The 15072-nt window shown below is 44.3% G+C and overlaps 1 protein-coding gene across 3 annotated transcripts in view; it reads right to left on the bottom strand.

Moving 5' to 3' along the window:
- Positions 1–14498, bottom strand: part of NEDD4L (NEDD4 like E3 ubiquitin protein ligase) — a 382390-nt gene extending 367892 nt beyond the window's left edge. For 2 of the 3 annotated variants that reach the window (XM_040421066.1, XM_040421067.1), the window contains exon 1: positions 14109–14497. In XM_040421066.1, the coding sequence (XP_040277000.1) occupies positions 14109–14153 (45 nt within the window). In that variant the 5' untranslated portion in view covers positions 14154–14497. Of the gene's footprint in view, positions 1–14108 lie in introns of all 3 variants that reach the window. The other variant, XM_040421065.1, reaches the window with a different exon arrangement.
- Between the last annotated feature and the right edge of the window lie 574 nt (positions 14499–15072).

Here is a 15072-nt window from a genome sequence, read left to right as displayed (position 1 = left end):
AGCATTCAGAGGAAGGAGGAGGAGACGCCAGTGTGTCTCCGTCTCCATGACAGCAGCGCTGTCCAATCACAGCGCAGAGCTCAAAGCCAGGGAGAAAAAACCTCCCTGGCTCTGAGTTCTGCGCTGTGATTGGACAGCGCTGCTGTCAGGGAGAAGGACAGACACTGGCGTCTCCTCCTCCTTCCTCTGAATGCTGAAAAGACCGGGGGCCACAGCGGACGAACGGAGCGGCGCCCAGGAATAATAGTAAGTGCACTTAGATCCCTGGGCGCCGCTCTATGCAGCCTGCTGATAAGTTCAGATTCTTTGGACCCACGAAAGGTCCTCTTTGACTCCATACAATTGTCTGCAGCGGTATCGCAGACCGGGCACCCGGCCTCAATAACAGGGCATGCGATCTGGGGCACCTGAGGGGTTAATGGCCGCGGATCGCATGCCCTGTTATTGAGGCCAGGTGCCGGGTCTGTGATACCGCTGCAGAGTCGCAGACACTTATGTTTTACATTCATTTCATTGGCGGCGCAGTGGCGACAGCTCCTCCCCTCCTCCTCCCTGCTATCTCCCCCATTGGTGGTAGTGGCGGCAGCGTCACAGTGGAGAGGGAGGGACTCCTTCCTTCTCCACTGTGCAGTGTGCTACTGAACTTAGGCTGCGCAGGATCGCGGCGGTACAGTCGCAAATGGCGACAAGACTAAAAAGTCTTGTCGCCATCTGCAAATTTTAAGGCGCATTGGCGACCGTTTTGGTCGCCATCTGGAGCCCTGTGAAGTGAATGGTTCCGCATAAAGGCTGCAAAAAAACGGAGCGGACACGTAAAATATATATTTACAGTACAGACCAAAAGTTTGGACACACCTTCTCATTCAAAGAGTTTTCTTTATTTTCATGACTATGAAAATTGTAGATTCACACTGAAGGCATCAAAACTATGAATTAACACATGTGGAATTATATACATAACAAACAAGTGTGAAACAACTGAAAATTCGTCATATTCTAGGCTCTTCAAAGTAGCCACCTTTTGCTTTGATTACTGCTTTGCACACTCTTGGCATTCTCTAGATGAGCTTCAAGAGGTAGTCCCCTGAAATGGTTTTCACTTCACAGGTGTGCCCTGTCAGGTTTAATAAGTGGGATTTCTTGCCTTATAAATGGGGTTGGGACCATCAGTGGAATTGAGGAGAAGTCAGCTGGATACACAGCTGATAGTCCTACTGAATAGACTGTTAGAATTTGTATTATGGCAAGAAAAAAAGCAGCTAAGTAAAGAAAAACGAGTGGCCATCATTACTTTAAGAAATGAAGGTCAGTCAGTCAGCCGAAAAATTGGGAAAACTTTGAAAGTAAGGGCTATTTGACCATGAAGGAGAGTGATGGGGTGCTGCACCAGATGACCTGGCCTCCACAGTCACCGGACCTAAACCCAATCGAGATGGTTTGGGGTGAGCTGGACCGCAGAGTGAAGGCAAAAGGGCCAACAAGTGCTAAGCATCTCTGGGAACTCCTTCAAGACTGTTGGAAGACCATTTCAGGGGACTACCTCTTGAAGCTCATCAAGAGAATGCCAAGAGTGTGCAAAGCAGTAATCAAAGCAAAAGGTGGCTACTTTGAAGAACCTAGAATATGACATATTTTCAGTTGTTTCACACTTGTTTGTTATGTATATAATTCCACATGTGTTAATTCATAGTTTTGATGCCTTCCTAGTCATGAAAATAAAGAAAACTCTTTGAATGAGAAGGTGTGTCCAAACTTTTGGTCTGTACTGTGTGTAATTATATATATATATACACATACATATACACACACACACACACACACACACACACACACACACACGCCCTAATACAGTATCGGCAAAGTGAATGACATTAGACAAACCTCACTTTGCTTTTTTTTTCGTGCAAAAATTTACCTGCTGTGCGGATTTTGAAATCCTCAGCATATCAATACATTCTTGTGCAGTTTTAACTTTTTCCAATGCAAGGGCGAGATCTGCGACAAATCCGTACCAAAAACTGCAAGTAAGGGCCAGTTCATGCAGAGTTTTCGGGTGCTAATTTTGGAGCAGGGAAAAAGCCTCCTATTCTTTTTCAATGGAAAGCTGCATGTCTTATATTGGGGGGGGGGGGGGGGGGGATCCAAGCTGAATCTACCTTTGAAATGAATGGAAAGCATACAATTTTTTTTTTTTAAAAAACACTCCATGAAATTCCATGCATTGTTTGTGCATTTTTGGCACAGATCCAAGCAAAAAACCTCAGGCTGAAAACACAGCTTTGTATTGAAGTGAACACCCATTGAGTAAAAAATAAATAAATTGTATCAAAAACACAATAAAAACATGTGTGGATTCTGCACTTATTTTTTCAGCACGTTTTCAAAAGCCATCGTCTGAACATCCCCTAACACACTCACTTTTTGGTGCAGATTTGGTGCTAAATCTGCACAAAAAAACTGCACTGATTTCCTCTTTTGAAACCCACAACTGTGTGCAGTGCGGCCCACGCCGCGAACAGTACGCACCGCAAAAACAATAGAGCATAAAGCTTCCGTGGGCTTTTCGCTTCGTATCTTGCAGATTGTGGACCCATTCAAGTGAACGGGTCTGCCTCTGCGATATGGAGCGCACGCGGCCAGTGCCCCTATATCGCGGACCAGCTGTTTGCGGGCCGCAATACGGACACGGGTCGCACATCTTTGTGTGCGTGAGCCCTTACACGCATAATGCAGCACCCACACAAAGTGTATAAGATTAGAGAAAGGTCATCTACACTTTGCCTTTTTTAACTGAGTGGAAATTGAGCTGCCGCGTGGATTTAGAAAACAGCGGCACGTCAATTTTTAGCAATGCAAAGGACGAGATCCGTGGAAAATCTGTATCAAATCTGCACCAAAAACCGCAAGTAACGTGCTTTTTTTGTGTGGATTTGGTGCAGAAACGCACAGAAATGTGCATGAAAAACCACACGGAATTGACGGCGACAGGTAAAAAAAAAAAAACTTTACATGCATGTGTGCAGGCTTCTAAACGCCTGTCGCACTGTGTACATGACCCTGTCAGGAGGCATCTCCTACTTTAATGCACCGTTCTGAAAATGTTAATCACAAAACTTGTTCTTCAGCTTTGTGCCAATTAACCTTTTCACCCAGGAGGTCACAAAAGTCAAAACATTCATTACAGATGGCTGAGGAATGTAAGGTCAAGAGAAAGACATGAACCTGCATTACAGGAGTGAAGCTATCTGGGAAACGAACATCGAGTGGGATCAGAATAATGCAAATCAAAAGAATTTATTCTGTTAGATAACAAGATTTATCAGGCAACTATAGTCCCCATCTACGGGAATACAACTACGATAATACTGCCTCCCATGTGCAAGAATATACAGTATCTCACAAAAGGGAGTACATCCCTCACATTTTTGTAAATATTTTATTATATATTTTCATGGGACAACACTTTGATATAATGTACAGTAGTCAGTGTACGGCTTGTATAACAGTGTACATTTGGTGAGCCCTCAAAATAACTCAACACACAGCCATTAATGTCTAAACTGCTGGCAACAAAAGTGAATACACCTCTAAGTGACAATAACCAAATTGTGGCCAATTAGCCATTTTCACTCCCTCCCTGTTGCTTTACATAAAGATGGCCGAGGCTATAAGAAGATGGCCAACACCCTGACACTGAGCTGCAGCATGGTGACCAAGACTGGTTCCACTCAGAACAGGCCTCGCCATGGTCGACCAGAGAAGTTGAGTGCACGTGCTCAGGTTCATATCCAGAGGTTATATGAGTGCTGCCAGCATTGCTGCAGAGGTTACAGGGGTGGGGTGGGGGTCCGCCTGTCTGTGGTCAGACCGTACGCTGCACACTGCATCAGATTGGTCTGCATGGCTGTTGTCCCAGAAGAAAGCCTCTTCTAAAGATAATGCACAAGAAAGCCTGCAAACAGTTTGCTGAAGACAAGCAGACTAAAGACATGGATTACTGGAACCCTGTCCTGTGGTCTGATGAGACCAAGGTAAATTTATTTGGTTCAAATGGTGTCAAGTGTGTGTGGCGGCAACTAGGTGAGGAGCACAAAGACAAGTGTGTCCTGTCTACAGTCAAGCATGGTGGTGGGAGCGTCATGGTTTGGGGCTGCATGTGTGCGGTTATCTGTGGGGAGCTACAGTTCATTGAGGGAACCATGAATGCCAACATGTACTGTGACATACTGAAGCAGAGCATGAGCCCCTCCCTTCAGAAACTGGGCTGCAGGGCAGTATTCCATCACGATAGCGAAGCCAAACACACCTCCAAGATAACCACTGCTTTGTTAAAGAAACTGAGGGACAAGCATGTCTCCAGACCTAAACCCTATTAAGCATCTGTGGGGCATCCTCAAATGGAAGGTGGAGCAGTGCAAGGTCTCTAACATCCACCAGCTACGTGATGTCATCATGGAGGAGGGAAGAGGATTCCAGTGACAACCTGTGAAGATCTAGTGAACTCCATGCCCAAGAGAGTTAAGGCAGTGCTGGAAAATAATGGTGGCCACACAAAATATTGACATTTTGGCCATTTTCACTTAGGGGTGTACTCACTTTTGTTGCCAATGGTTTAGAAATTGTTGGCTGTTTGATTAATTATTTTGAGGGCACACCAAATGTACACTGTTATACAAGATGTACACTGACTACATTGTGTCAAAGTGTCAGATCTTCAGTGTTGTCCCATGAAAAGATATAACATAATATTTACAAAAATGTGAGGGGTGTACAAACTTTTGTGAGATACTGTAACTACTATAATACTGCCTCCTATGTACAAGAATATAACTACTATAATACTGCTCCTATGTACAAGAATATAACTACTATAATACTGCTCCTATGTACAAGAATATAACTACTATAATACTGCTCCTATGTACAAGAATATATCTACTATAATACTGCCTCCTATGTACAGGAATATATCTACTATAATACTGCCTCCTATGTACAAGAATATAACTACTATAATACTGCTCCTATGTACAAGAATATAACTACTATAATACTGTCTCCTATGTACAAGAATATAACTACTATAATACTGTCTCCTATGTACAAGAATATAACTACTATAATACTGCTCCTATGTACAAGAATATAACTACTATAATACTGTCTCCTATGTACAAGAATATAACTACTATAATACTGCCTCCTATGTACAAGAATATAACTACTATAATACTGCCTCCTATGTACAAGAATATAACTACTATAATACTGCTCCTATGTACAAGAATATAACTACTATAATACTGTCCCTATGTACAAGAATATAAATACTATAATACTGCCTCATATGTACAAAAATATAACTACTATAATACTGATCCTATGTACAAGAATATAACTACTATAATACTGCCTCCTATGTACAAGAATATAACTACTATAATACTGTCCCTATGTACAAGAATATAAATACTATAATACTGCCCCGTTTTGTGGTCTGCAAATTGTGGGTCCACAAAATACAGATGCAATTCTTGTGCCATCGGCATTTTATTTGTGGACCCATTGTTTTCAGTGTCCGTGGTCCATATTTTGCGACAGTCTTTTTGCAGATCAAAACATAAGGATGCGGAAAGCACATGGATGATCTGTACGTTTCTCGCATCCGTATGTTCGCTCTGCAAAAGGATAGAATATATCCTACACTTGCCCTCAAAATGCGGACCGTGGACCTATTGAAGTCTATAAATGTAGATGCAACACGGACCGCAAAACAGATATAGCATGTACACTGAGCCTAAGGCCTCATGCACACGACCGTATTTTGTTTCAGTGTCCGATCCGTTTTTTTTGCGGATAGTATGCGGACCCATTCATTTCAATGGGTCCACAAAAAACGCGGACAGGACACCGTGTGCTGTCCACATCAGTATGTCCGTTCCATTGCTCCGCAAAAAAAAAATAGCGCATGTCCTATTTTTTCTAGTTTGCGGACAAGCATAGGCATTATTACAATGGATCCGCAAAAAAAACGGATACCATACGGAACGTCCACCTTTTTTTTTGCGGATATGCAATTTGCGGACCGCAAAACACATACGGTTGTGTGCATGTAGCCTAAAAGCAGATTCCTTCTAATGAATTACTACAATATTCCGCTGTAAGAAATGCTGGTCCGTGAATTAGGGTACTTTCACACTTGCGTTAAAGAGTTCCGTCACAGGGGCTCAATACCAGAAAAAACTGCTTCAGTTTTATCCTAATGCATTCTGAATGGAGAGCAATCCGTTCAGTATGCATCAGGATGTCTTCAGCTCAGTCATTCTTACGGTATTCGGCCGAAGAAAGCATGCTGCGGTATATTCTCTGGCCAAAATTCTGGAACACTTGCCGGAATGCCGGATCTGGCATTAATTTCTATTGAAATATATTAATGCCGGATCTTGTACCAAGTGTTCCAGAAAACCAGATCCAGGTTTCCCGGTCTGTGCATGTGCAGACCTTTAAAAATGTGGGGGGGGGAAATAGATACCGGATCTATATTTCCAGATGACCCTGGAGAGAAGGATCCGGTGTGTCAATGCATTTGTCAAATTCTATCCGTTTGCATACGGATTTCTGGATCCGGCAGGCAGTTCTGCCAACGCAATCCAACCACGCAAGTGTGAAAGTACCCTTACCTGTTCCAGCGGAAAAACACCCAAACAACGAAGTCATGCAAGTCACTGCGCTCAGTGATTTTCCTACAACATTTTCTCAGACCGTGTAAAGCAGGTTGTAGATGATGATGGCAGTAACCAGGGGGCATTCTGACTGACAGCGGGAAAACAGGTTTTACGGCAAAAACTGAAAAAAACATGAGAAACAGCGATACCAGCAGAATTTCTTCTTTCACACATTGTATTCCTAAGCTTCTCTATCCATTTGCCCTGTTGGTATGTTTGTATATAAATGAAGGGGGTCGGCTCTGGGGAAAGAGGGTCTTTTCCAGCACATGGGTGTGATAGAGAACACACCGACACCAGTCATCCACTTTCCCACCATAAGGCAACTCTTATTTCGTCAGACCGCCTTTAGCTTTGATTACGGCACGCTGTGGCATTGTTTCGATAAGCTTCTTCAATGTCACAAGATTTATTTCCATCCAGTGTTGCATCAATTTTTCACCAAGATCTTGCATTGATGATGGTAGAGTCTGACCACTGTGCAAAGCCTTCTCCAGCACATCCCAAAGATTCTCAATGGGGTTAAGGTCCGGACTCTGTGGTGGCCAATCCATGGCTGATGATGATGTCTCATGCTCCCTGAACCACTCTTACACAATTTGAGCCCGATGAATCCTGGCATTGTCATCTTGGAATATGCCCGTGCCATCAGGGAAGAACAAATCCATGGATGGAATAACCTGGTCATTCAGTATGTTCAGCTAGTCGCTGACCTCATTCTTGGAGCACATACTGTTGCTGAACCTAGACCTGACCAACTGCAGCAACCCCAGATCATAGCACTGCCCCCACAGGCTGGTACAGTAGGCACTAGGCATGATGGGGGCATCACTTCATCTGCCTCTCTTCTTACCCCATCACTCTGGAACAGGGTAAATCAGGACTCATCAGACCACATGACCTTCTTCCATTGCTCCAGAGTCCAATCTTTATGCTCCTTAGCAAATTGAAGCCTTTTTTCTGGTTTGCCTCACTGATTAGTGGTTTTCTTACGGCTACACAGCTGTTCAGTCCCAATCCCTTGAGTTCCCTTCGCATTGTGCGTGTGGAAATGCTCTTACTTTCACTATTAAACATAGCCCTGAGTTCTACAGTTTTTTTTTTCTTTGATTTGATTTTTTCCGCCACATTTCTTCCTCGAATACGATGGGTCCCCACTGTCCTTCCAGTTTTTAATAATGCCTTGGACAGTTCTTAACCCAATGTTAGTAGTTTCTGCAATCTCCTTAGATGTTTTCTCTGCTTGATGCATGCCAATGATTCAACCCTTCTCAAACAGACTAACATCTTTTCCACGACCACAAGATGTGTCTTTCGACGTGGTTGTTTAAGAACGGAGAAGCAACTCATTGCACCAGTTGGGGTTAAATAACTTATCGCTGAAAGATAATCACCCATGTAGTAATTATCCAGTAGGAGGCTCAGAACTATTTACTTAGTTAAATCCAGGTGGCGACTTTTTTTTTTGGACAGGCAGTGTATGTCGCATGTGAAAACTCCCTAACGGCTCATGCATACAAACGCATTTTTTGTCCGTGTCTTTTCAATTTTTTTTGCCGCACCATTCATTTCAACGGGGCTGAAAAAAAGGAAACGACTCCGTGTGCATTCCACATCCATATGTCCCCAAGTCCATTACGCAAAAAAAAAAGAACATGTCCTATTCATGTCAGTTTTGTGGACAAGGACGGGCATTGTTACAATGGATCCGTGTTTTGCGGACCGCAAAATAAATACGGTCGTGTGCACGAGCACTAAGGCTAATTTGTCTGATCTCATACACTTGACTGGTACTGGTGGAAAAAAAGGAGGATAATCCGCAGTGTGTGTGTGGGTAGCTTAAAGGGCATTTGTCAGCAGGTTTGTACCTATGACACTGGCTGACCTGTTACATGTGCACTTTACAGCTGAAGGCATCTGTGTTGGTCCCATGTTCATATGTGTCCACATTGCTGAGAAAAATGATGCTTTGATATATGCAAATTAGACTCTAGGAGCAACGGGGGCGTTACCATTACACCTAGAGGCTTAGCTCTCTCTGCAACTACACTTTGATTGACAGGGCCAGGCATGCGTGATCACATTTACACTGCCTGGTCCTGTCAAAGTGCAGAGGGAACAGCAGTTGCAGAGAAGGCAGAACTGATCATCAGTCACAGAAATTTTTTGCACCCTACGGCTACGTTCAGATGTAAAAAAAATCTGGTGCCGTTTTCCGCAATCAAAACCCCAAAAGCTGCCCATTGACTTCACTGGGGAAAGCACACTGGTTTCCAATCCACCGCAGAAGTGGCATATTCCTTCTTTGCAGTGGATTTTAGCTGCATTTCCCCATTGAAGTCAAATTTAAAAAAAGTTAGTGGGTTTCTTTTTTGTGCCAGTTGTTGGCAGCCTTTCCACAGTTAAAGAGGTTGTCCGGGTTCAGAGCTGAACCTGGACACAACCTGATCGGAGCGGAGTATCGGAGCTTCTTATGCTCCCCATTGCTGAATCGTGCAGAATCAGGGCTGTTTGTTTACATTTGGACACTGCTAGGCAGAGGCTTCCACCTAGCAGAGTCCCCGGTGACGTCACCGGCTCTAAAGGGCAGTCTTTAGCGCTGCCCTAGCTATTTTACAGGCGAGGGGAGAACTAAAGACCGCCCATTAGTGCCGGTGACATCACTGGGCTCACTGCTAGGAGGAAGCATTCCCATACAGAGACCCGGTACGTCACTAGATCTCTAAAAAATTCCTTTGCCCTGGGCCATTCAGTGCAGGACAAGGGGGAGCATCGGAGCATGAAACGCTCTAATGCTCCACTCAATCATGGCGAGTGCAGATCGGGTCATGTCCGGGTTGAGCTCTGAACCTGGACAAACCTTTTAAAAAAAAAAACAAGCTGCTCCCAGAAGCAGATCATCCTATTGATTTGCCACTGTACATGGCGGATTTTTGCTGTATGAAAATACCCTAAGGTTGGTGTTTTGAGAGGTTTTGCAGAGTTTGACCCTTTTGGCATTTTTTGCAAAAAAAATTAAATTAATAAATAAATAATGTTGCATGGAAGCTTACTGAAAACATTACATGTACGACAAACAGAAGTTTGTTTGTTTTCACTGGAATTCTCACTCTTTGCTTTTTGTTATTTTTAAATTTTATTTTTAAATCCTAGCATGCGCTGTCATTTCTACCCCATCATTTTTCTGCCATGGTCCTCCATTCATTTAATTTGCTCTGCTTGAGAAAGAAAAAAAAAAAAAAGAAAAAATATAAAAAAATCAGGAACGGAGCCCCGCAAGGTGGTGGCTGGAGGACTCTTGTCCGGCCACCACCAAGCCGGCTCCCCATAGAAGTTAATGGGAGTGCACCGGGCATGACCGGCCCCTGCTCCCATTCACTTCTATGGGCCCGATGGAAATAGCTGAGCCAGCGCTTGGCTATTTCCAGCGGCCCCATAGAAAAGGAATGGAGGGCGGCTGCGCATGCGCAGTGCATCTTCCACCACTTTCGGGGCTCCATTCTCGATATCGCTGCCTGGACCCACATCTATAAGACAATGGGGGTATATCCTAACGATATGCCCCCATTGTCTGAGAGGAGACAACCCCTTTAAGAGAAACAGGTCAGAATAAACTTCCAGCAGATGAACTGTCTGTTATATAATGTATGCGGTTTAAGTCTTTTAGTTATATTTATCACAGCCCGGTGGAGAACACCTCGTCGTAAATTAGGCGCAGCTTCCAGCAGTCTGTGCTCCTTTTTGAGCAAGTGCCATTAAAAATGTTGCAAAAGTGCAGTTAATGATAAATGTGGCCCTTTGTGTTATATTCAATTGTGACCATCAATGAAGTCTGGGAGACAACGCAGATCTGATAAGGGGCCGACCATTATCTCGTCTTAAGATGACGTCAATCGTCAACTGAAAATGGCGGAGACAATCGTCAGCAGGTCTCTTGAGGTACTGGATGTTCTCAGATGGCAGCAGGTTCAAGCTAGGGTGTGACAGGCCCTACAAGGACAGATGGATGTCATAAAGTGCGGGTACCCCCACCTTCTGCCAGAGTGGGGAACAAAAGTGACCTAGAGAAATCAGACTGTGAAAGATGAACCTGAAGATCTCTGTACAGCACAGCGGAATATAGAGGAAACAGGGACTGAATTAAGTAATGCTGGATGACTTTACTGCAGCCATTTATTACAGGAGCTCAGGTGATGACAAACTTGTGGAATGTTTTCAATAACCAGCAGAATTGAGTGTGCAGCTCTGGATGTAGATCAGCATCTGTACAGAATGTAATGTATGAGTGCAGCTCTGGGGTATAATACAGGATGTAACTCAGGATCAGTACAGGATAAGTAATGTATGTACACAGTGACTTCACCAGCAGAATAGTTAGTACAGCTCTGGAGTATAATACAGGATGTAACTCAGGATCAGTAATGTATGTACACAGTGACTGCACCAGCAGAATAGTGAGTGCAGCTCTGGAGTATAATACAGGATGTAACTCAGGATCAGTACAGGATAAGTAATGCATGTACACAGTGGCTTCATCAGCAGAATAGTGAGTGCAGCTCTGGAGCATAATACAGGATATGACTCAGTATCACTACAGGATAAGTAATGTATTGTAATAAAACTCCCAGCATGATCCATTCACTTCAATGAGAGTTTCTTTGTAGTTTCACAACAGTTGGAGTGCCGAAGTAAAGGCGGATGATCCTTTCCTGCAAATAATAGGTGTTGTCTGGGTCGGCACAAAACATGCTACTCCGAAGATAAAATGACAACTTCAGCTCAGCTACATCCAGAAATAACAGGTAACGCAGAGTCACTATCAGTGTACTATCAGGGAGTGATCCATAGTGCAGCAGGCCCAGAACGCACAGACACTCCCACAAAGAATTCTCCAGTCTTAAGCCCTGGATAAAATGGATGGGGGGGGGGGGGGGGGGGTTCATTCCTCGGCATTATACTCCCTGAATGCAGCCTTGTTTTGCTGCAGAATGTCTGCATTCCTCCCTCTGCCAGTCAGCGCTGGGTCTAAGTGACACAAGACAGGTCATCCTTCCTCTCCACACATCACATTATTGATTTTCTGCCCCCGACGTCATCTGGCTGACACATTATAAAGTATTTAAAGCCCTGAGCATGCAGCATCTCATCTTCCTGCACATCTAGAAAAAGTAAACCCATCCTGGCACTGCCCAGCTTACATCCTATTGGCATAGTGACAGATCAGACCCTGTCCAACTACAACCCACAGCAAAGCCCGAAGCACAGAGGATATCACATAGATGTAGCAGAGCTCAGTTTGTCACTTGGTATGGATTATGTGTTGTTTGTGGCTTTCAATAGGACTGCGGGTATTGGGGTACATAGACAATATGTGGTGAGGTGGATAACCAGGGTACAGAATCTCCCATTGTGAAACTTGGACTAATCATTAGATTTAGGGCAGATGACATCTGTGACAAGATGGTTCATCCATGAAAACTGGTCCACGTGTCCGTTTCTTTTGCCCTCCGTGTGGCATCTGTATTCCACGTGCACTGCAGAGCATCTCCTACCAATGGTGCGTGAAAAATCACTTTAGAACACGGATCTGTCAGTATTTTTCACAGACCCCCAGACTTCAATGGGCATGTTTGGTACGCATCATGGACTAAAGGGTTTGTTCACAGTTTGCAGTCCGTAAATTGCGGATCCGCAAAACACGTTCGTGTGCCTTCTGCAATTTGCGGAATGGAAGTGACGGCCCATTATAGAAATGCCTATTCTTGTCCGAAAAACGGAGACAAGAATAGGACATGACTTATTATAATTTTTTCGGGACCACGGAATGGAGCAGCTCCGTGTGTTGTCCGCATCTTTTGCGGCCCCGCTGAAGTGAATGGGTCCGCACCCCGCGCCGCAAAAAATGCGCAACCAAACCACGGTCGTGTGAATGAGCCCTAAAGCTGTGCACATTAAAATCAATGGTTACGTGCGGAGAACACGGACAGCACACGTTCGTGATTCACTGACACATGAAGGAGGCCTTAATTGTGAACCTGTCAGCAGCAATTCATTGCCAGGGGTTCTACCACCTAGACCCCCAATAAACAGCAGAAGGGGGGGGGATGTCAAAACCAATACAGCTCTGCTACATCTGTAAGAATTACACTTTAGGCGCTGTGTGGAAGGTGCAACTTCATCATATTCCCAACATTACGAAGGTGTAAGGAGTGGCCTTAGTGTAAATTATGGGTAGATATGGCATGGTGAACATATATATATCTTATGTAAATGGCACATGCGTCAAACGCAGATACACGGGGGGTGCAAAGTCAAATATGATAAAAGCAACAAAAGTACATTCTTATTATGAGATGGATCAATAGATAGATAGATATTTGGGACACCAGAGGTTAATACCATCCCCTGCTCCTCTCATCCACTAGCAGCAATCTATGCTGCCTGATAAATCCCACAGATTAAGTCTCTGGTCTTCAGGCTGATAGCACAAACTATGATCCCTTCCTCCATGAGATTCTAAGGAAAGCATGGATTATAATTAACTGGTGAAAACACACATGTATAGACACAGCCAGCATGATGGTGGTAAGGGTGGCACCGACACTCCTCACCCACACTCATGTCAGGGGAACTCAGGAGGCCACACCAAGGAGCTTCCCATGCTGCAAGGAACATTGTCCTGGATCTGCTAAACCTACAATAAAATCACCAGGAAACACAAATCGCCTTCCCGCTATAGGATGTATTTTTACTGTTCCATTTGCTAATTTCCAAGTGAAGAATTCAACTGGCTTTCCTGCTCCCACAGGAGGTGGTGTAACTAGGGAGGGTTGCATTTAGGGGGTTTTACAAAGCTGAGTGACAACCTCTATGGCAGGTAGGAGGTGGAATGGTGAACATACTGGTTGAACTATGGAACAGCTCAAATATTTAGGTTTACTGTAGATAGCACTGTTCTCAGATGGATTTGGTGATGCCCATAGGGCAGGCAGCATTGGAGGTGACAGTTCTGCTCAGGTAAAAAGGTGGCCCATTGATGCATGAATGTAGCAGGACCATAGAAACCCAGCAAAGACCAGACCATTCCTTCACTGAAACATCCACAGATCTTTCCAGAGAAACTTCCTGTGACACAACTAGGAGGAGGCTACCTACCCAAGCACTGACTGACACAGGTACCACTGCCATCTCCCACCCATCAGACCAACTGGATGAATTATACAGGACAACGGCTAGCTGGACTTCACAGAGCCTTGATGTTCTTCAGATCCTCCATGATCTCCTCCATACAATGACCAGTGACAACAACCACCACCACCTGAAATGCCAACCCCACCACACAAACAATAGACTTTCCACATTAAAGCAGGAACTTGCACTTACTTCATCTTCTGAAAGTCCAAAAATGGGCTCAACCACAGTTGCCATGGAGGTCCAAGAGGTGGTCTACAAGCCCTGGATCATAGGAATGCAAGTGAAGAAGTCCACTCCGGCCGGGTATGTCCAGATAAAGAGGCAAAAAAGGGAAGGCTGTATAACAATAGGACAGGTGAAGAAGCCTTTGAAGAACCTAAACTCTTGTGGTGCCCCCCCACCCCCCTCCAAGAAGAATCAGTAATCCATGCAGGAGAATTGTGGGTGCTCTTCTGGTTCCACAGCACTGTGATGGACGCCCCTCCACAAAAAAAAACACAAAAAACTGCTTAATGTGAGCCCCTGGGAGCTCTCCCTGCTTCTGCTCTCACACAAACCCAGAGACTCATGGAAGGAGGAGTGACTAGCAATTCCTTCCTGCCCTACACCCGGTTTATTGCAATCAGTAGCAAGGAAGGGGCCAGCCCCAACCCATGGAGGCGTGGAGATCAGGCATGACACCAATGACTAGGGTCATCCTGCAGCTGCCAGGTTCGGTTGTGCAGTACTTTCTCACCCTCTGCCACCGCTGATTATTAAGAATCCTCAACTAATAATCCACCTATTTTTTATTTATTTTTTTCCTATGCCTGTGCTTTATCTAGCTAAGTCCCAGCCCAATGCACACAGCCATGCCCTGCGATACAATGTGTCAATACCTGCCCTGGAGTCTATGCGTTGCAATTTTTGTATCTAGCTGTGTTTGTAAACACATCACACATACAAAAAATAAATAAAACACTTCCTTCCATTTTCTAATCTTGCAGAAAAAGACCAAAAGAAAAATAAATAAATACAGTTTAGCCAAGGCAACAGCTCCTCCTAGTGGCCGGTATGGGCATCGACTGAAACATTGTACATTGTACTACTGTAGTTTTTAGTTTCACAGTCTTCTAAGAGCTTTATAAAAAGGTAGGCATTTATTTTCTGCAGC

Source organism: Bufo bufo, chromosome 2, assembly GCF_905171765.1.
Source record: "Bufo bufo chromosome 2, aBufBuf1.1, whole genome shotgun sequence".
NCBI lineage: Eukaryota > Metazoa > Chordata > Amphibia > Anura > Bufonidae > Bufo > Bufo bufo.
This window is presented reverse-complemented; position numbering and strand designations above follow the sequence as displayed.